The sequence below is a fragment of the Vicia villosa genome, linkage group LG3 (assembly GCF_029867415.1).
Source record: "Vicia villosa cultivar HV-30 ecotype Madison, WI linkage group LG3, Vvil1.0, whole genome shotgun sequence".
NCBI lineage: Eukaryota > Viridiplantae > Streptophyta > Magnoliopsida > Fabales > Fabaceae > Vicia > Vicia villosa.
In genome coordinates this window covers 169,677,258-169,700,804 of record NC_081182.1, presented here as the reverse complement: position 1 = coordinate 169,700,804, position 23,547 = coordinate 169,677,258, and the positions used below count along the sequence as shown (strand labels likewise).

Here is a 23,547-nt window from a genome sequence, read left to right as displayed (position 1 = left end):
AAGAGAAAAGACAAAATGCTACTAGCATGGGTCAAACCTTGTATCAACACACCTCACACCTCCTTAATTTAACTTTGAGTAACATTGTAGAATTATTATTTGAATGCAAATGAGAATTTGATGCAATTTGGTTTCATGCTAAAATCTGTATATTACTCTCTAAAGTCTAAATTCCATTATAAACCTAGTTAAAATTTTATAATATTCAACAGTTAATTTTCACTTTTAATTTTTTTAACATCTACTCTTAGAGCACATCACAAGTAAACAACACCTTTTTATTTTTTAATTTAACTATCTTTCAAGTTGAAAAACATATTTGTTTCCTCACCCTTCTATCGTGAACATTAACATTTTAATTTGAACATTAACATTTCAATTGTGCTACTACTGGGATCACTCATGTTACAATAAACTCTTAAATTTAACAGGAAATGGAATAAATCCATGAATTTGCGCCAGAGAAGGGAAAAACACACAAAGATGCTCAGTATACAGCAAATCAGTAAAAAAAGTACTGATTACTCAACATGATACAGAAAAATAACAACTTGTATGAAGAAAGAATTTTATCCTATATGGTGTTCCTATTAACTTACCAAGACAATAAAACAAAAGAGAAAAAGTTACATGTTTCACCGTCTTCGCATCATATTCCACTTATAAATATAGCCTATGCATTACCACCCCAGACATGTTACTTTCCTCATGGTTTTAAATTACATTCTGGAACCACCGCACCATGAATGTTTCAGGTGAAATCAAATATCAATGTTTCTCTAATTTCGTGACAGCAATTGAGGTTGTATTGACTGCAATTATCAACCATAGTATCAAAAACTGCAATTTGAAACCTTAATCTAATTTCTTGATTCCACCTTGCCTGCAGGTTGCCTTCGTATGTCAAACTGGTCTACAAAATCCAAAGGAGTAACCGTCTCATTCCTGATCCGCTTGATTTTAGGACTTAACAATCCACGGTGCCTAAACCCATAGAGCTTAAGCACTTGATTATCGGCAAAATTGTAAGCCCTCTCCATGCTACTAAGGCATCTCTCCACTGGATAATCTCCATAACTTCCACAAGGCTTACACCCCACAAAATGTGTTACAAAAGGCCACCTCTCATCCCCTAACCCTGGATGATACTTCTCCATCATCTCTTCATACCGATCCACCAATCCAGCCCAATAACCATGCAAATAAAAAGAATTCTCAAGAAATACCTTCTCCATCCATTTGTCCTTCTTTGACAACAATAAATATATCAATGCCGATTGATCATCAGCCTCAAATGCAGGCCTTCCTTTGAGATTTGCTGTCAAAATCTTTCCAGCTTCCTCCCGAATTGGTCCTTTTGGGCCCATGGGGGCCCAAGCATCGAGCAAATCCAAGGACCATTGACAATTGCGAAACAAAAAGCTTCCTGTGTTCACCGCAATCCAAGAATTCTGCTCGAACAACAAATCAGGATACCCATGAAGAATCATATTATAATCATTATATTTACTCATGGGAAGCTCAAACACCATGTCCGTGAAGAAAGCATCACTGTCCATCCACCAAATCCACTCCACCTCAGGGTGTGATAACATGAGCCTCCGAATCATGGGCAATTTGGCCCAGTAACCTGCAAGCTCCATGTCCAAGTGAGCCATGTTGTACACAATTTCAATGCCATGCAATCTGCAGATTAGAATATAATACACGGGCTTTATTACAACTGTAGTTAATGAAGATATATTCAGCATAAATTCAAATCAACTTCAAGCATTTTAGAGCAAACAAGTTTCTTCTCTTCCGGAAAAATTTCTGTAAACTAAGAGTCATTTATGGAAAAATTAAGTGAGAGTTTCTGAAAGCTAATTTCAACTTAAATGAACAGCTCATACTTGAAAAATAAATAACTATTTTTAAATTTATTATCTCATTTTCCAAAAACGGATCCAAACCGCTCATTGTAGATATTAAAATAGGCTAATTCTACTGTGCACAAGTGGTATATAGGTCTTGTGCACAAGTTTTTTTCACCATAGATCATTAAGTCCGGCCATATGTACTCTACCACACAAAACCTACTCCATCTTCTCCCCCTCCCTGACTTCAACTTCAACAATTTTTATGTCCCAAACCAACCTTACAAAAATCACATAAATTAATACTACCGGAAGATCTATTTTGGGCACACCACTTTAGGACGAATGAAATTTCTTATGAAAATATAGTTTATTCAACTGTTTTTATGTTTTCTGCCGATCATGATACATGTCACAGAAAAGTATGACTTTTCTTTGATTCTTCACTTCCCAAAAGAATTCCACTTAAGCATTTTCAGTGTTATTAAATGGCGGTCATGGCACGACAAAGTTTTGGACAACTGCCATAGGAAATTTGTGAAGGAATTCCCGTCTGGCATGTTTATATGGCATCGACAACATTAAGACCTTTAATTAATACTTAATGAATTTGAAAAGCATTAAAAGCCTAACGACATTGGGGTGAACAATGTTTTCACCTAGAAGCAAATTATAGATATAGATGCATAACAGAACCATAGGGCTATTGTATACTATTGCTACATTAGCATATGAAGTTATGAATCTGTCATAACCAAACTGGAAATTTCCATTAAAATAAGCCAATACAACCACGCTAGAATAGAGAGGGCAGAGAAGGCGAAGAAGAGGGAGTGGATATGATGTGATGGCATGGTGAGTTTATCATTACAGGTTGGTGCTTAATAATCTAATGGTTAAAAAAGTGTGCATCGTTCGAGACTTATTCCACTTGTGCACCATAGCATTAGCCATAAATATCACAGATAAAAGCATATAATGAAAAAAGTAACCTTTGCACTAAATAACAAGTTAAATCACTTACAACAGAACACAAAAGACAAAGCCGGGCCAGCATTTTTAAACTCAATTATGAATAAGTTTGATCTACAAAATTGATTGCGTTGAAATTAAGCTTCAAAGTGAAGTAATGTACATTACGTTGGTTTCTACTATAAATCTTGTAAGATTTGATGAAAAATTATCAAGCTAACACAAGCTTATTTTTTCAAAGAGTTCTCATTATAAAGTCTAGCATCCAAATCATGGAAAGTAACATAAAGCATTAAGCACCACTTTACTAACATTTGCCTATGAAAATCAGATTCCAAGGCAAAATCAATTTCAACTCACAGCAAACAAACAAAATTGAGCATTACTAAACATTACAATACAAAAAAATTGGAAGCAAAAACAGCACTAACCTGCAATAATCGATCTTATTCTTAATAGATTTCAAAAGATAATGATCCCCAATAGGATTATCACACGGTTTCGGCGGCGAACCCGTAAGAAGCATGATCCTCGGTTTCCCTCTAACAAAATTAGGGTACTCAGGATTCTTCCCAAGCCAACTTCTCCTCTCTGTATCCCAATTCCGGATCTTAGGACCCAGCGCATAAGTCTCATTCAAACTCATAAAAGTCTCGGTTTGATTCCGATCGGCCGGATCGGAATCAGATCGGATCTCCGCGAGGATCCGGTTCGTTTCCTCGATAACATGCTGATTCACAGCGTCGTTTTGCGTCGTCCCGAGATTAACACCGATGGTGCCACGTAGGACGAGAATTGTAACAAATCCGCATAGAATTGTGATCTTGATGTTGTTGAATGTTTTCTGGATCTGACGGCCACGTGGAAGAGCTCGGTTACGTGAGGAGGTTGGGGTTGTTGTTGTGGAGGTTGGTAAGCCTCCGACGCTGGTTGTTCTCTTTTGAGTTAAGTGATTTTCTTGCCCCATAACGATGTGTTTGTGTGAGTGTTGTTAGAGATTTGATTTAGGGTTAGGGTTGGTTATGATTATGAGGTTCATAGTAATGGGAATTGAGAGAAGTGAATGAAACAAACCAAAGCCCAGAGGAGGGAGCATATGGGTGTTGTTGTGTATTAGACAGTGAGAGTGGAGGGCATTTACGACACCGACTTTTTTGTTTTCACATTTGATGTGTGTGTGTTTTGTTTTCGTCTTATTTTGTGCAAGTAAACGAACATACCGTTTTTTTTTAACTAGATAAAAACAAATTTTCTTATTGAACTAGTTAGTGCTCATGATTTGGGGGGGTTTTACCAGGTAGGCAGCAGTTATATCGATCATCTCCACATATGGAATGAAAATTATGAAATGATGTTATTACCTTTTTTAATAAAATAGAGTAAAACGGTTATACATACATTTTTGTAGATTTTTAAAAAAATAGTAAAACTTTGGATTTTTTTATAAAATATGGATAATATGTCAATCCACTCCACAATATTTTTAGGTATCTGACAAAATTTCATTTTTCTCCCCGTTTTCTGAAGTGTATCTCTAAAAATATTTTTTATTTAACATTGAATTGTTTCGTAAATGTATCTACAGACTCGTTTAAACAACGTTAAAAAAAGGTTTCGTAGATGCATCTACGGAATAATTTAATGTTACAATAAAAAAATGCTTCCATATATACACCTTCAGAAGTAAGAGACAAAATTGGAAACGCATACGGTACGGGAACATCCGACTTGGTGGGATGAGAGATTTTCTAAAATACATTCACTTATTCGCAAATAAGTTTGTCTTTTTTATTTTTTATTTTTTGTATTGTTAATATTAGATAAAAATCAAATGCAAACTCAATCATTTTATGCATTTTGTACTTGCAGTAAGTATAATAGATATCACATCGTTTGTGTTGTTGAGCACAAAAAAGTTTTAGGTTTGATATGGAAAAAGTGAATGAATCTATTCATTTGTTTAGCTGAGTACTTATAGACGTGATTCTAATGCCTACAAACTTGGCTACATGTCTCTAGACTTTGACTCTCTGGTTAAATAATTGAGGTGAGTCATCTAATGTAGGAGGAGGAATTAATCTCTGGGGCCAACATATACTTTAATTATCGATTGAGAAAGTCTTATTAGACTTCTTAAAATGTGGCTTGACATGTTCTCCTATGAGATACAACCCACAGTGGGTGGACGATGTATGTTCTCTATTTTTAGGATTGACATTAATTTTAGTAAAACAAATAATAGCAGCAGTATGTAAAATAGAATGTATATACTTTTTAAGAAGAACAGGTATAACAAGATGTCCTATGAAATGTCAGAACATGTTGTGTTGAAGTTATTCAACATCTGAAACAACATGTTGAAGAAGATGTCCAATGAGGGAGCTTTTGACATCGCGCCTGCTGAGCTGGATTAATGAGACTCAGATCAAAATTAATAGAAGAAGAATATTCATAGAATATTATGCAATCCTATGTGGCGCAGATTTAAAGGTCTAGAAGATTCAATCAGAAATCAAGGAGAATGAAGACTTTCTAAGTAAGGAGATTATTTAGGAAACAAACGATTGAAGACTTTTATTGTAGCAGAAGTTTTTGCTGATTTGTAACAGCTGAAGTGTTGTGATTGAAGGCCCAAGTCCAGTTGGGTATAAGTTATAAATAGAAGCTTTGTAACCTAGGTTTAGGGAGCCAGCCAAATTCATTAAGATGTAATCATTAGGGCTGAGTCTTAGGGCCACTCTCTAGGAGAGTTAGTAAAGTGAACCACACAGGCTATGAGATGGTCACTCTGTTCTTACTCAGAAACCTTTAGGTAATGAGTTGAGTATTGTTCTTGTAGGAAGATTTGAAGCAACTCCAAGTTATTGATCTTGATTAGGAGTAAAGTTATAAACACTGGAGTTTGCTTTAGGTCCTGGTTAGGTCGAGGAAGTGTGTCTTCTTGTTGTTGTTTAAATAGTTGTTGTAGGGTTGTAACAGTTAGGTATCACCAGGGAGTGAGCAGAGGTTCTCCTGTCTTAGATAAAGTTTTAAGATAAAGGTTGCATTGGGTAGTGACTAGGTAAACCAGATGTTGTTTATCTGTAAACCAGAGATTGTTTACATAAAATAGTACTACTGATAATGGAATCTTATTCCTGGCTTGGTAGCCCCCAAAGTAGGTAGTTAGATCGAACTGGGTTAACAAATCATGTGTGTTGTTTATCTTCTTAGTACCTATTTTATCTGTTATACGCCTTGCCATGTTTTCTGTCAGATCAGATGTCTCGACATCCTATAGGACATCTGAGTTCTGTCATACCAGAATTTCAATTGTTATCAGAGCGGGCATCCTGTTATATTTTCAGGGTGAGATCCTAGGGAAGATACTTTCTGATTATGGTTAAGGTAGGTGGTACCTACTAAAATGTTTTTTGAACTTGGAGAAGTTCATATTATTGTTTGAATGGTCCCTAAAAGTGGAGGATGGACTATTCATGACAGGGTGAAAATTGGACATGTCTGTTGTTTTTCAAGCGTGTAGCTTTGGTGATAAGCTACTGTATGGTTTGATTTATTTTCAAACCTATATTATGCCTGAAGGCTGTTGAGGAGGTTGTGTCTGTGTATTCTGCTGCATGGTATTTGATGCAACCCTGGTTGTTCCAAGTAAGGCATTTTATTGGAAAAGAATTTGGGTTTGATCTCCTCAGCAGGTGTATCCTATGGTGATAGGATATGTGCAAGACTGTTTTCAACCAAAGTTGCCAACGAGACTTAAGCTTTATTTCTCAAGTCCTCCCAAAAAGGCACTTTAGTATGTGGTTGATGTATTTTTCAAGAAGCTTGTCTTGCAGACTGTTGAAGAATGATTAGAGCCATTTATTATGGTTTCTAAAAAGGTCTTTCTAAAAGGTTTCTAAAAGTCATCAAGTACCACACATGTGAAGAAGAAGGTTGTTAGATAAATTGTCCTACCTAGTGTGAAAAGGTAGTCTTATCTGACTGATAATAAATACTTTCACGGGATCTGAGTATTTATTTGGGGTTTTGCATAAGAACTGACTACAAATACTTTGACGGGAGTTAAGTGTTTGTCTGACGTATGTACACAAATTTGAATTCTGAACATTATTTCAGAAAATGGTGGAAAGTTTATTTCTCTCTATGGTATTCTATTGTGTGGTTACTCTGAAGATGAGATCTCTTGAGATCCTTTTATGTAATTGGGGAGTCTGTTTGGACCTCAATGGAGATAAGTCCCTTGGATGGTGACTCCAGAACCAAAGCTGATAGGTTCTGTGGTAAAGTTGTTGATGTCTCAAATGATGTTGTAACATCATTATTGATGATAGTCTGGGGAAGAGACTTGGGACCATGAATCTTAATATTCAAACGCCACGTTCAGAAGTGGCAGTTCTATATATGGGGTAGAATAAGAAGATTCTAATTTTGTTTTGAGTGATATGCTCAGGCAATGCATTACTACTATGATGCTTTGAAGACTTCACTAGTATCAACAACTACTAGTGATTGTAAAAGGTTGATTTGATCAGCATGTTGTTTAAAGGGTATTCCTTTTGTTACTGTTAGAGAGTCTGAATCTTAGTAAAGCTTTTAAGCACACTAAGAAATGGTTGGAGGTTGGGTTCAGACTATGGTTGCATAACATCTTAGCCACCAAAAGAGTCATGACAACATGTGTGGAGGTATAGGGGCACGAACCAGAAGTGTTCCTGTTATGTGGATAACTCAGGGTACTTGATATCTCTCTCAAGGACCTGTTGGTTCTGGATCTGTAAAAGTCAGGACTGATTTTACAATATGAAGTCATACTCAGCTGGTATGTCCAACCAGGAGTATGTAATAATGGTTACCCTACTCTATGGGAAGATGAATTCCCTTAGGATTCTTCATCCTGTGCTTCAAGGTTCATCTTCAACTGAAGCATTATTGTCCATAATAGGGGAAGTATTGGACCTTTTCATGGACTGGAGATGCAGTAATGCAATTGTGGGGTGGAAATGTCAGATAACATGTCGTGACATTTCAGTATGCTTGACAAGGCATAGATGGTTGAACTATATGAAGATGGTTGGTTTAATTATCTGATCTCACGTTTCTCAAGATGGACTCTGAGAGATTATAGGGAGTCTGGGAGAATTTATTTTTCTCTGCAGAATCTGAAGGGGGTATTGAGATCAGCAAAGACAGTGTACTTCTGCTTTTAAACTTAGGGAAAGTCGTTCAAGAACTAATCTTTTCAAGCTAGGAGGATAATGTCGAACATGAAATCAGGACATATCTCAAGACATGTTTTATCCTTGAAGACCAACAAGGATCATTCTTAAACGTTTTATCTAAGACGTGTCATGGTGGTGTGTATCACGTGTTCTAACAACTGTGCATGTTTTGGAAACTGTCATTTCAAGAAAAACTGACTCGGAAGTATTCTTGATCTCCGCGAGGATCCGGTTTGTTTCCTTGATAACATGCTGATTCATAGCGTCATTTTGTGTCGTTCCGAGATTAACACCGATGGTGCCACGTAGGACGAGAATGGTGACGAACCCGCAGAGGATTGTGATCTTGATGTCGTTGAATGTTTTATGGATCTGACGGCCACGTGGAAGATCTCGGTTACGTGAGGAGGAGGTTGGGGTTGTTGTTGTGGGCGTTGGTAAGCCTCTGACGCTGGTTGTTCTCTTTTGAATTAAGTGATTTTTTTGCCCCATAATGTGTTTGTGTGAGTGAGTGTGAGTGTTGTTAGAGATTTGATTTAGGGTTAGGGTTGGTGATGATGATGAGGTTCATAGTAATGGAGGATTGAGAGAAGTGAATGAAACAAACCAAAGCACAGAGGAGGGAGCATATGGGTGTTGTGGTGTATTAGACAGTGAGAGTGGAGGGCATTTACGACACCGACTTTCTTGTTTTCACATTTGATGTATGTGTAGTTTTCGTCTTATTTTGTGCAAGTAAACGAACATACCGTTTTTTTAACTAGATAAAAACAAATATGCGTATTGAACTAATTAATGCTCATGATTTGGGGGGTTTTACCATGTAGGCAACATTATACCGATCATCTCCACATTTGGAATGCAAATTGTGAGATGATGTTATTACCTTTTTAATAAAATTGAGTAAAACGGTTATACATACATTTTTTTAGATTTAAAAAAAATCGTAAAATTTTGGACTTTTCTATAAAATACATTCACTGATCCGCAAATAAGTTTGTCTTTTTTATTTATTTTATTTTATAGTTTTTTTATTGTAAAATCAAATACAAAACCAATAATTTTAAGTATTTTGTATTTGCAGAACAACTAAAATAGATACCACATTGTTTGTGTTGAGCACAAAAAAGTTTAAAGTTTAATTTGCAAAAAGTGAATGAATATACTTAGTTGAGTACTTATAGATGTGATTTTAATGCTTACGAATTTGGCTACATGTCTCTAGATTTTGACTCTGGTGAATGATTGAGGTGAGCCATCTAATGTAGGAGGTGGAATCAATCTATGAGGCCAACGAATACTTCAATTATCTATTAAGAGAGTTTTATTGAACTTGCTTAAAATGTGACTTGACACGTTCTCCTATGAGATACAACTCATAATGGGTGGACAAGCTTGATCGCACGATCTCGCCCCTTATTATTCAAATATCATTTGTGTTATTTAAGAGTTAGATAGTTGGTGGATCAAGTGTTTTGTTGACGAAGTGACTCCAAACATAATAGGGGTTGAATTGAGATATTTGAATTTTAAAATTGGTTTTATAAAATGTTTAACTTTAAAAACATATTATGTTAGAAAAGAGAAATAAAAATAAATAAAATAGCAAAATAATTGAAATGGGAAGAGACCGAGAGATAGGCGGTGTAATAAAAATAAATAATAGAAATTAAAGAGATATGGATATAAAGATCATACTAAAGATTATCCTAGTTTAGCCTAAATCACGTACGTGGCCTACACTAGTCCTCAAGAGTTTTTCCTTAAGATTTCCACTAAAACAAGCTAGACATTTTATATAGGATCAACCCAAATAACTTAAAAAACAACTTGAACTTTTGCACATGATAAACCCAAAAATCTTTCACAAACGACCTAGAATTTTCATAGAGACTCGACTTAATAAGATTTCACAAGTAACTAGAGTTTTCACAAAGACTCGGCTTAATAATCTTTCACAAATAACTAGAGTTTTTACATAGGTTCAGCTCAATAAGTTTATACCAAGCTTTTAACAAGTTTAGCTTGAAACCTTCAAGTCTATTACAAAAGATCACAAGAGAACTACGCCCTTGAATAATCAATTACAACACATCACTAGTACAACATAACTCTCATATGACTAAGAACATGCCTTAATTGATTAACTTAAGCACAAAAAATGAAACTTTGAATTTTGACGTCACTTAATCAATTACTAGCATTCTTAATCGATTAAGAGGCGTTACACTTTTTCAATTAGAAGAAATTTTTAATCGATTAGCCAAGATATTTTACCTCCTTAATTGATTAAATAAGCTTCCTAAATGTTTAATCACTTGTTCATATTGGTTTTAGGAAGTTTAATAAAAAAGATGAGAAGTTTGAATTACTTTTTTGTTGTGTACATCACCTTAGTACCTCAAGGCATACTCTTGTTTCATATATATATTTAAATTATTAAAAATAAGATAAAACGCTAAATGTAGGAACATGCGAGCTTTCACATTTTCAAGTTCACAACTTTAAGATCACAACTTCATAACTTCAAGTTCTTTTGGTCAATTCAACATTGTGTAGCACTTTCAACTAGAACTTGAAACATTTAACTACTAGAACTTGAAACATTTAACTGACGAGACTTGTGATTTAATCTTTCTTTTTTTAGATGTCATCGTTAAGAAACATTGGAAGAGTTGTCATTATCAAAACATTTGACGACATTACCTACACAACTTATATAACCATATCTCCTCCTTTTTATGCTGGCAATGCATCTCTTAAGGAGGTGATAAAACATAAAGAGATAGGTAAAAAGAATGAAGTAGTTAAATCCCTCTCACAGATAAATAGAGTATATTTTACTCCTCTTTAGGGTATACTTCTTGCCCTTTGTTATTATTGAAAAGGTTATAAATAGATAAAAATAAACATCACATAGAACACATCATAAGCAGATTAAGATAAACCAAACATCATTAATATATTTTGGAAAAAAGAGAGTTACATAAAGGAAGCAAAATCAAAGCACGCTAACAACTAAAGCAAATAACAAACTAGAGAAAATAAATGTCTCCATCATTATCATCACCAAAACTCCCAAGGGAATAGGTACTCCAGAGTCAGCTAGGTTGCGTTCCAAAAACGATACTTGGACAGTCATTTGGTTAATAGTCACATTGTCTTCTTTTGATTGGTTGTGATAGTTATGAGAAGAACTACAGTAGAAGGTGTTTGAGGAATATCATAATCGAATTCACCAGTGTTTGAAGTTCTTACTTGTTGAGATACTTGTTGTTGAGTTGTCGATTGTTGATGTTGAGAAGTTGTTTTTGACGTTTTACTGCCATTATATACCAAAACTCTATTTTAGTCCTTGATCTCCACCTGGCTCAAACAATGTTTCCTTATTTTGGTGTAACTCTCAATTTCTAAATTGGATTCAACATGTATAATAATTTTCGTAATCAAGTTGTCATATGGTAACCATTCATTTTCTTCAGCTTTCTTGCACATGTTGGATTACCCCACTAGCCTAGTTTGTTTTCATGTTGCTAACTAGTAACCATGTGATTACCACATCGGCTTTCGATACCTATGTGAGGTTAAACTTCCTAGGATTAGAACCAAGTAGTCATACAGTGAATGAGAGGAATATTCGTAGTCATAAATCCCACAGTGATAGGAAATATATGATTTGTTGATGGATAAATTAAATGTGATTGAAAAGAAGAGAGAAAATCAAAATCATACACAACATTAGGGGCCTTAGAAGTGTAGAGAGAGTTAGTGTATGATAAATCAAAATTAGTAACAAATTCCTCAATAGAAAGAGAAATTTGAGTCTTACATACCTTAGTTGTGATTAACCCCTTCTTGTAGCTGAGACTTGTGTAAATTATTTTTACCAGCTTCAAAAACATTTCTCGTGACTTGTTGCAGCAAAACTCCTTATATTCCTCGAAGAAGTTGAAGAATATAAACTTCCCAAAGAAGATTTCCTCAATATAGTGAGATGAGATAAGTTGACGGCTGGAAAAGTACTCGTTGATGATGGTTTCTTGATCTTGAGATGAGAATTATTCGGAAACATAATCTTGAGCAAAAGATCTAGCGACAATACAAATTCTCTTGAGTGCCATTTTGGTGATAATGATGACGATATAAATACACAAATAGAAACAAAAAAATAATACAAGAAAAGAAGAAGAGGAAGCAAAAAGATGAAGATGATATGTCTTCCAAACTGTCGGTGTGCTATCACATTTCACGAATGTTTATTTTCCTTAAACGTTTATCGCCTTCATTTCAACAAGTTTGTGATCGGCGTCTTAAATCAATTGCTAGTTTCTCCTTAATCGGCTATCACCCATTTATGTTGAGCATCTTGTGTACTGGATAAAAGTACAATATGCACGATAACCCCTGGTAGACAAGGGTTGTTAAAGGATTTAAGATAGTTATGGTATGAAGAGCTAGCTCACATGAGGTGAGAAATCGTTGTATAGGAGTAAGCGTTGGTGTTATTGGTTAATCCATTTCACTATGATGATAATAATGTATTTATATCAATGGGGTTTGAATCAAGTCCCCTATAATTTATCAACAACTCTTATGCATGGGTGGTTAATTCCCCGAAATCCAAGAGGCGTGGTTAAGTCTCACAACTTCCTATGAAACATCTGTTGACTAAGTATATGCTCTACACACGATCATGTGTTATAAACAAGAAATTTGGAGACTCAAGCGACACATTTGGACAAGGGGCACTCGAACTAATACAAAGGAGATTCGAGAAGGTTAAAAGGCCAAGAGTGTTTTCCTCGCCTCGCCCCAAGGTCTCTCTAAATTATATGATTACACAGTTCCACAAGCCCGAGGGCTCATAGAAGCTGAATTGTTTTATCTCCTGACTCATCTTTGGACCTTCGTAATGAGCCTTGAAAAGGCTTTGCTCTTTCCCCCCAAGTATTAAATGTTCCTTCGGGTGAGACTTGGTTAAGTCACTAAGGTGATACTTGTTGAGCCCCCATGCGAGACTTAGTTGAGTAACTGAGGCGAGACTTAGTTATTTCCTTATGCAATACTTAGTTGAGTCCCTCAAGCGCCCTTACAGGTGTATGTCTGTGCGATACCTGTCAGCTGGAAAGTTTCTAAGTGTCTGCTATAAGGAAAACATGCGAGGCATTTAATGCCAGTAATAATGACTTACCCTTCAGACACCCAATTGGCCTTTTCCCTTTGGCACGTGTTGGAATGTACGAAACCTTTCTCATATGATTTGAAACCTAGAGACATTTGACAACCCTTATTTTCACACCCTATTTAAGATATGAGAACCACCTTTTTCCTTTTTTTTCATGAACTTTCTTGTCTAGAGTTTATAAATCGCTTCTCCTACATTGTGTAATTTCTCCCTCTTCACGAGCTCAAGTTTAAGTTCTTCGTAGGTACTCCCTCGTTATTTTCCTTTTTATTTATGGTGATTATTAGGGATTTAGATGTGGATGGCAACCTGGTTGAACCCTCTACTCGTGATGAGTGTATATCCCTAAGGAAATATTGTTATAAAAATGCTAAGTATCCTATGGGATAGTTGAATATAGATTTATGGAACTACGCATGTTCAGAAGCTATGAAAGTTCTCTTAATTTTGAGAGTGATAATAGTGGTGGAAGTGATATTGACTTCTCATTTCCTTCACTTTTTTCAAGAAACAGGACGATCATGGCTATTTCCGACCTCGAGCCCAAAGATACGAGAGAAGTATGATCCACCTACACCATCAATTACCATATATCCCCCTTTCGTCAACAACTTACATTTTTTCCTCCTATGACGAAGAAGTTATTTTGGAGGCGTGCTCGCTAAAGAAGATGGCCCATATGGCCACTTCTGATGTCTCTTCTACTTCTTCTTTTTACATTTATCTATCTACCATCCGTGAGGTTGTGTTCGCCTCACATTTTCTTCCTTTTGTGCGAAGGTTCTCACGATGCTTAACGTGGCTCTCTGCCAGATCATGCCTAATGGATGCAGCCTAATCAAAGCCTTCGAGATCATATCGGTGAACAAAGATTAACCCAACCATCTGAATCTTATTATCCTTTTGTTGTACTAAGGTGCCTATGCCTTAGGTTTGGGTAACTCGGGTCGGCCCTCCTGGGATAGCTTTGTTTAAATCTCACTCTAACCACTTTAAAGGTTGTAGGGAGAGTTTTGTATTAATGAGTGGAAATGTAGATCTTCATTAATCACTAATGTGGCTAATGATATCCCCAAGTTCCCACTCACCTCTACAAACAACCTCGCGAAGATCAACGTGTATGACTATGATTTCCTTACTGAATTTGAGGCTGAAATAAATAGTGGGTTATTTTTATGGTTCTAAGATTATGAAGTCTCGTACTATGATTACTCTGTCCCAATGGAACGAGGAGTCTCTAGAAATATATATATAAATGAGTTTAAATAATGTCACCCTTTATTGTATTTGAGATAACTTGCACTAATTATTTCCACTCGTCTTTGTTGTAGAGAAAATGTCCAAGATTTTGTTCGAGGAGATGAGGGAGTGCCTCGTCGGGAAAAATATCACTACACGTGTCTTCACAACTCTTAGAGTTTCCTTGAAAGCATAATCCATAGGGGTTAAGCGCTAACCTGAGGACAAGGCCTCAACCGGGCCTTCAATCTCAAAGGTGCAAAGGCAGGAGGTTAAATATCCCTTAAGGGCAATGCCACTCAAGTGACTGTTGGGGCCTAGCCGACATCTCCTCAGAAGAGGACCCCACCAAATGGAAACTCTTTGTGGTGTGATTAAACTTTTGATTCCACCAAGTTCACATGTGTTCCCACCTTCCTTTCTCCAAAGATTTCTCGGTGGACTACAAGGCAATCTCTAAACATCCCTCCCTGAAGATGTCTAACCTCGAGTATATCCATCTACTAATGGTTTTCCTCATGGAGCGAATTAATAAGGAGAGGCACACCCAGGAATATAAGGGGTGAAAATCGAAGTTGTTAAAGTACAAAAGGATATCTAGCCAAAAGGGCATACTCTAATTCAGGCTTTACAAGTAGAGAAGATGATCCAGTCAGGAAAACTTCAGGAGGCAAATTCCAAATCTAAGGACACTATCAAAGAGCATGAGATAAGGGAATCCCTGGAAAAGGCCCTTAACACTCAGAAAAGATTGAAGGACAAGTTATTTGTGTTGAAGGACAATTTGGCAGAGACCTCCAATATCTTCTTTGAGAGGGTCAAGGATCATACAGCCTTTTCTTCATCCTAGGTTGGGCTTAAGCCTCATGGATATGCTTGAGGTTGTTCGTGATGGAAATTTGGTGGATGTCTCAGCTATCTCTTAACCTTCTTGACCCCCTTCATCGTTTTCCCCTGATAGTCAAGCTAAGCTTGACGATGACAAGCCGGTAGAGAATGCTACCATAGTGATAACCTTCATTGGGGACACTCCTAAAGAAAAGCTAGATCCTGAAAAGGGTCAATGACTTGCATACTTCCCCTTCTTTTTATTATTTTTCTATTGTATTTGTAATTGCGCCCATAATAATTGGCATAAGGGGATTTTTATGTAACCTTGAAAATTGCCCGTAAGGGCTTCCATGTATTATGCTTCTTGTTCCATTGATATGTTTCATCAATTGTTAAGATTTTATTGTCTGGGTCAAATCGCCCTGTAACATCCCGATTTTTATTAATATTTTTATTAATTTTATTAGTAATTATATTAGTAATTATATTATTTGGTGTTTTTAATAATTATTTGCTTAATTTAGTCATTTGTGATGTTTATTGAAATTTTCGCGTTTTGGGACGATTTAGTCGATATTAATTCGGGATAGCGGATCGATATTTAATCAAAAATTTTAATATTTTTAGTATTAGAAATATTAATGAGTTAATATTTAGCGTTTTGAGAATTTTCCGAGGAATTAAGATTAGACCGGAAATATGAGACATTGAGTTATTAGAGGATTTTATCCGTATTTATTTTATTATATTATTTTATGTTACTTTGTGTGTTAATTATTTATTTAATTATTATGTGATATAATAATTAATTTAATTAATTAATTTTGTGTATAATTGTGTTTATTTGGTTTAATGGGTTAATTGAGTTATTAAAGATTATATCTAATTGGGCCTATTTATTAGAAATAGAAGTAATTGGATGTTATTTCCTTAAGCCCATTAAGAGGAAATAAGATAGTAAGGGTTTGAGTGAGAGTGAGAGATATCATTTCATTTTGCTGATTTTTTTTAAGAGAAGAGAAAAGGGGAGAAAGGAGACTAAGAGAGGAGAAGAGCAAAAGTTAGGTTTGAAGAAATTGAAGAGGTAAGGGGGAGAATCCTTATTATTATGGGTTAATATGATTGGGTCAATGGGTAGAAACATGTTTAGGTTGAAATCCCTAATTTTTATGGTTTTGACATTGTTAGGTTTTGATGAGTAATCCTTAATATATGATGATAAATTGTGTTTGGAATTGATATATTGATGAAACTGAGAGATAAATTGAGAACCTATTTTGATGTTTTACATACTGAGTATGTCAATTGGTACGTATTGTATATGTTAATACTTATGGTCTGTGAGGAGAAAAACAAATTAACTGGCACTGTAGCGGTTCATGTTTAGTAGGTACATTGTTTAGTATATTATCTAATAATGTTAGATATAGCTAATGTCAATGTTGTAATGATATGTAGTGACTAATATGACAATTGATAAGCCTAGTGGATACTTTAGTGACTGTGGTACCTGCAACATGTTTGTATCATAATATATTATCTAATAAGTTTTCAATGACCAAAAGAAAATGAATAAATAAATGTGACTATATGTTTGCTTTATAAGAAAAAGAGTATGGTTGTTTATTTCTAGTTTTATGGGTAAACTTGATATCATATACTTTCTTCTAGAAATTTAGAAGTTTTATTTTAGAAAGTGCATGACTTTATTGATACTTTGATGATGATGATATTATTACTACATGCACATGGAACAAAAGATAAATTTTGTTTAGAATAATTGAAATAGGAAACACATAAATTGAATCAATAAATGTAAATCTCTTCCAATTGGTGTCAGAATGACATGTTACTGATATAGGTACTGTAGCGGCATTTAAAGCTAATTGAGAAAATCAGTTTAATCATTTCAAGTTTACTAATATGTATGGGCCTGTTTGTTTCAGCTTTAAAAAAATAAATTTTTTCTTTGTATTTTTGAAAATAGATTTTCCAAAACCGTTTTTTAAAATATTACATGTTTTTTTATATTCGTTTTTTCTAAAATGAAATATTAAGTTTGACATCCTAGAACATAAACATAGATTATTGAAGATCAAAACTTAGTCAAAATTGTAATTTTTTCAAAAAGTTGTATTTCAAAAATGATTTTTATGAAAATCTATTAGAAATAGCTTCAAAATTAAGTGATTTTTTGAAATTTTAATATCCAATTTTTTTTCATAAATAGATGAAATACCTAAAATCACATTTTAAGAATCACTATTCAAACAAAATTTTCATTTGAAGTTTTTATAAAAAGTTTCTTTGCAAATTTTCTTTTTACAAAATTTTACAACACTATAAAAATCATTTTTGAAAAAAGCCAAAAACAAACGGGCCCTATATTAGATAATACTTAATAATAACATTAATAAATACTGATTAATTATTATTAGTATACAATATTTTTCTTTTTGAATTTTAAGTTAGAAATAAATATTTGGGTTACTTCCCTCATTTAAAGTATTTCCAATTTCGTTAGAGTTATCGATAGAGTTGTCAATAGAGTCGTTAGAATTGTCAATAAAGTTGCCAGGGTTGTTTTAAGTTATTAAGAGTCATACTTTTAATTGTTTTACGTAATTCTGACATGTTTAGATTGTCAGTTTAGGATGTCGGGGTTTACATTATCGTTGAAACTTTACAAATTCATAACTTTTAAACCGTGAATCCGTTTTGAGTACCGTTTGAAGCGTTAGAAAGCTAGCGTGACATTCTTTTCAATAAAAATAGTTTTGTTGGCAGTAAGTGATATTAATTGCATTGAGCCGATTTGATTGGATTATGTTCGCACTTGGATCAATTATTCGGTTATCGGTAAATTACGGTATTTTGAGAATTTGTCCGTAATTGTGTTTTGGCTTGAATATGTTTATGTTGAGAATAAATATATGTATATGCCATGATGTTGTGCTAATATTTATTCTCTATGAGTAGTTGGATGGCATTAATTCTAATAATTAATTGTTTGATGTGGAAAGTGTGTGTTCATGTATAATTGACAAAAATGAGAATTAACATGAGATAGTATGGTTACTAGTGTTAATTGGATTGTGTGAATCGTAATTGATTAATTGGCCTCTCATATGTGAATGATGTGTGTGTGTTGTGAATGTTGTGTACAATTGGTGGATAATTCATAGAGTTGAATTATTGTGATATGCGGAAAGTTAAGATGGTAGAGATGATCTTAATTGCATATATTTGTGATATTGTACATACATTCATATCATAGTGTGCCTTGAAATACAGGTGGATTTGCTTTGAAACACAAGCGGGCTTGGATTCTAGAGCGAATCGGAAGCCGTAAACTATATGTTTACAATTGGTGGACTTTGGTCTTGTCCGGATCGGAAGTGTGGCTTAGATTCTAGAGATATGAATCGGAGGCCGGTGAAACTTAGAATTTCACATTGGTACCACATGCATAGTGTCACATGTTTCATTGAGTCACATTAGAGTTATGTGATAGTTGACTATGTGCATTATGTTGTCATGATATGTGCATGATTGTGATAATTGATTATGTGCATTATGTTGTTGTAATAAGTGTACGAGTGAACAATTGATTATGTGCATTGATGTCGTAATGCTATGTGTATGAGTTTGGTAATTGATTATGTACACTTGGTGTTGTAGCGATATTTGTATTAGTTGATAATTGAGAATGGGTGGTGTTTGAATACGTAATTGGTTAAATGCGGGAATATGTGATAATTATGGCTATGTGTATAATTGAGAATATAGTATTGATATATTATACTCTTATACTAGGTGTATGCTTGATATATGTGAATTATGATTAGCATTAATTTTATGATTAGACAAGTGTATTGCATTCCTATAATTGTTGATTTAACCATTGTATCTCATTATACTTTCTTCATAATGGTTTGTATTCTCACCCTTCTGTTTTAATGTTGCCCTCGTTTGGCGACATGCAGGTTTGACAATTAGTAGCTGGCGTGTGATCTAGTCGGAGTTTATTCCGAGTTGCTTGGTAATTAAGTAGCGAGTCAATGCTCTGGTCATGTAACACTGGGTAGCTTAGATGTCGAACTCATGTTCTATTTGCTTATGTATTTTGTTATAACTTGTGAACATGTTTAATTGGTTACTTGTTGTTGAGAGGCTTTAGGCCAAATATTATGATCATGGTATGGGACATGTATCATTTATATGAAACACATGAGTATTAATTCCGCTGTTAATGCATATTCTGGATGAATTATGATTATATGTCAGGTGTTATTTGAAATGACCAGGTGTATTGTATTTTATGGATAAATGCTGTCGGTTTTAAAAGCTTTTTTTTTTAGTTTTTGAAAACGTCGATGTGACGCCCTTTTGAGTTATATGCATGCTTATTTTCTGATTATATGCTTATTATTTTATGGGGGTAAAAAGGGGTGTTACACGCCCTACCCTGAGGCATCTTAGGTTTCACTTGAGGGATAATATATATCCTAACTTTCGATGCGAGGACTCCCCATAAGGATCCAACAAGTTTAATACTCTTCAGAGACGAAAAGGAGTCCCACGCTGGGATCCATCGTGTTTAATTACCTTAAGAGGTATAAAGGAATCCTATGTAGGGATCTAACATGGTTAATAGCCTTAAGAGACGGCAATGACTCTCACGTAATGATCCAACATGTTTTAAGATGTGATCATGATTGTGCTCCTTTGTTTTTTGAAGTTCTACAAGTAAACTAGCAACAATCCAACATTCATATAAGTAAAGAGAGATCCTAATTAAAAATTGAGCATTACTTGCTAGAAAAGAGTGGCCCCATGAAGAACATTAATGTCCTTACAAACATGAACGAGATTATAACTCGCCTAGGCAAGAACCTCAGTGGCCATTTTTTGGGTAAGTGCCTTCATGACATCTCGCTTCTCCCTTAGGAGTTTTACTTTCGTCCTGCTTTGACCAATACTCCTATTTACATGAATCACCTTGGACCATAGTCTTCGGACGGTGCGGGAATATTTCTCCCTCTGCGATTTCTCCACCATAAGGCATCTTAAAAGTTGGACTTCCAGTTAATTATTATGAATCCGAGATATGGAAAAGAAACCAAAAATAATATTAAATCTCTTTTTATTAAAATTTAATTATTATACATTAAAAGAATTTTATATTTTGTTTCCGTCATAACCATTCAAACATGACATTAAAATAAATTATAATAAAAATTAATTATTTTAAAAAACTCTAATAGATTTGAAATCTGAGAGTTTGTCAATCTTAAAGTCTCAGATTTAAATTTTACCAAATGTTAATAATATACACATTTTTACCAAATGTTAATAATATACGCATTGAACAATTCCATCAACCTTAAATTAAATCCGTTAATAGACAATATGACTATCCCATCAAATTATTCGATCACATAACCGAATATTTAATTTTAAAAGAGATTAAAAATAATGCACTAATAACTTAAAATAATTTTATATTATCATTCAATAGAGATTCATCATTCATCCTATCACACAACTAATTTAAAATAACTTAACATAATGCATAATGGTGATTAATGGACAATGTAAGTGTATTTTACAATATCGGTACATATCCTTCTTTTTTTTTTCTCATTTTAAAAATAAAATGATAGTGTATATCGATAAAATCTTTTCCTCAATTTAAATTTCAGTCTATCAAACAAGTGTTTTTTCTTATCAAACAAGTATTTTTTTCTTATGAGGGGACCTTCTGCAATATCAAACAAGTGTTTTTTTTCTTATGAGGGGGTACTTAGAGCATAAATACCGCAATGGCTTTTGCTTAGCTGTACCATTTGCTGTCAGTGTAGCAAGGATAATTGAAGACAAAAGGTGTGGTATTTATTAGCTTCGTATCCAAAATAAGACCCGTATCATTCAATTAATATATTAATTTGGAACTGCTTTGGTTGAACTATAAATTTCAAATTAATTTCTTACCGTTAAAAAAATAACCGTTGCATCTCATTCAATTTTTTTTACAAGTTTTAATTTACTATAAAAAAAAAGTAGTTTGGTCAATCTACCATAATTTTTCATTTACATTTAATCAATCATTTCTTTCATCTTTTTTTAATTTTTCTTCTTCTACAATGAACCCCAACCACCATAATTCTTGGTCCAATTTCATGCAAAATTGTGGCATTCCACCAATTATCCCAAATCAACAAAATGCATCCAATAATCCAAACTCACATCATAACTCAAAATTTCAAAATCCTACTTTTATCCCGAATCAACAAAATTATCCACACTTTAGAAATTACCCATATTATTATCAACACTTTCCATCTCAATCAAATAGTCCCACTATGTTTCATGGAGTTCAAATGGATAATAGTCATGTGGAAGCAAATGATCAAGAGCCTGAAACACCACAATTTTGTACTCAAGCTCAAGATGGGTTGGAAACAATCAACCTTGATGAAGAAGTCAAAACTACACCGGTTACGAATATGTTGAAAATAAGATTTCAACCAAAGGAGGATGAACTTCTCATTCAATCATGGCTCAATATTTCAAGGGATCCTATTGTTGGGATTGATCAAAAAGGAGATAGTTTCTGGAAGAGGATTGGTGAAGCTTATAACAACCACCGCCACAAGAATTTTCCAGATAGGAATCCGATGGCACTGAAAGGTCGATGGCATAAAAAGATTAATCCTTGTGTACAAAAGTTTGTTGGGTGCTACAAACAAGCTGTCGCTGTAAAGAAAAGCGGTAGCTCTGAGAGTGACATCGTTTCGGCGGCATGCGATATTTATTATCAAGACGGTCATGAAAAGTTCACATTTCAAAGTGCATGGAAATTATTGAGAGATGAACCCAAATGGCTTGGAGGTTCATCGGAACCTTCTGCAAAAAGAACAAAGAGTTCGGCTTCTGTAGCATATTCAACATCTTCTAACCCACCAACGCCAACAAGCGAATACGATCCACCATCGCCGACTTTGTTACATCGTCCAATCGGTAATAAGGCGGCCAAAAGGAAGCAAAAAGAAAAGTTTGTGGAAAAGCCTACTCCTAAATTTGATGCTATGAAAGAGGACTTAAACAAAAAAATTGAATTAATGTCGGGGTTTGCACGTGATTATGCACGTATTGAGAGTGAAAAAATGGAGATAGAGAGGAAAAGGATTGATGTTGAGTTGCACGCGGCAAAGATTAATGATTTGCAAATACTCACGAAAGATACAACAAATATGACACAAAGACAACTACAAGATCATGAATTTTTGTGCGGCGTAATTAGAGATAGATATGGAATTAATTGATATTATTATGTAGTTTGGATTTAATTATTATGTATGTTGGATTTAATTATTATCTATGTTGGATTTAATTATTATGTATGTTGGATTTAATATCTATATATAAATTTAGTTTATGAAGACTAGTCGTTGTTCAAACTAGCCGTTATTCAAACTAGCCGTTATTGAAACTCAATTTTAGTCAAACTAGCCGTTATTCAAACTCATTTTTAGTCAAACTAGCCGTTATTCAAACTCAAATTTAGTCAAACTAGCCGTTATTCAAACTCAATTTTAGTTAAACTAGCCGTTATCCATATCCCTATAAATATTATATGCATAACAAACTTCAAAAGCATTCCTAACTTCATGCCCTTAAAAAAATCATTCACAACTTCTCCCTTTTCATTCAATATCAAACTTCTCTTCACATGGATCCTTCCAATCCTTCCCATCTTGGAAAAATGTTCATGGACACCTTCAACAGGACTTGATAGAACACATATGGGAACGTTTTGGACATGAGAATAATCAGGATTAGAAGTTATTTTAAACGTTTATTATTTTTTATGGTAATAGTTTATTTTAACATTTATGACTTTTTTTTTGTATTTTGGTATAACTTATGTGTCATGTAGTATGTTACTTAATATATTTTCATATTCTTTTAATTTATTATTATTTAATATAAAATATAAATTTGAAATATAATGTAAATTTTGTGGGACCCATATTAGAGTTTTAGGTGAGTAGTATGGATATTTAGAAAATATAGATAGATGGTTTAAATAATTGAGAAGTGTGAAGTAGTATATTATATTAGATGGGACCCACTTATACCACCAACATGAGTAGTATGGATGTGAGTGCTCTTACGGGTGTGCAAAATATCCGGATGTGATGTCCAAATTTATAACCAAATCCAAATCACTTTTAAA

The 23,547-nt window shown here is 34.2% G+C and overlaps 2 protein-coding genes across 2 annotated transcripts; one reads left to right on the top strand and one right to left on the bottom strand.

Moving 5' to 3' along the window:
* Positions 1–467: 467 nt before the first annotated feature.
* LOC131662582 (probable xyloglucan 6-xylosyltransferase 3) lies at positions 468–4,036 on the bottom strand. Its single transcript, XM_058932397.1, has 2 exons — positions 3,260–4,036; positions 468–1,686 (listed from the first exon to the last, which is right to left on the bottom strand). The coding sequence occupies exons 1-2, from the start codon at positions 3,793–3,795 to the stop codon at positions 861–863; spliced, it is 1,362 nt and encodes a 453-aa protein (XP_058788380.1). The 5' UTR covers positions 3,796–4,036; the 3' UTR covers positions 468–860.
* A 17,415-nt stretch (positions 4,037–21,451) lies between these two features.
* Positions 21,452–22,633, top strand: LOC131656905 (uncharacterized). The gene has a single exon (XM_058926464.1). It carries the CDS (start codon positions 21,452–21,454, stop codon positions 22,631–22,633), a length of 1,182 nt encoding a protein of 393 aa, XP_058782447.1.
* Positions 22,634–23,547: the final 914 nt, after the last annotated feature.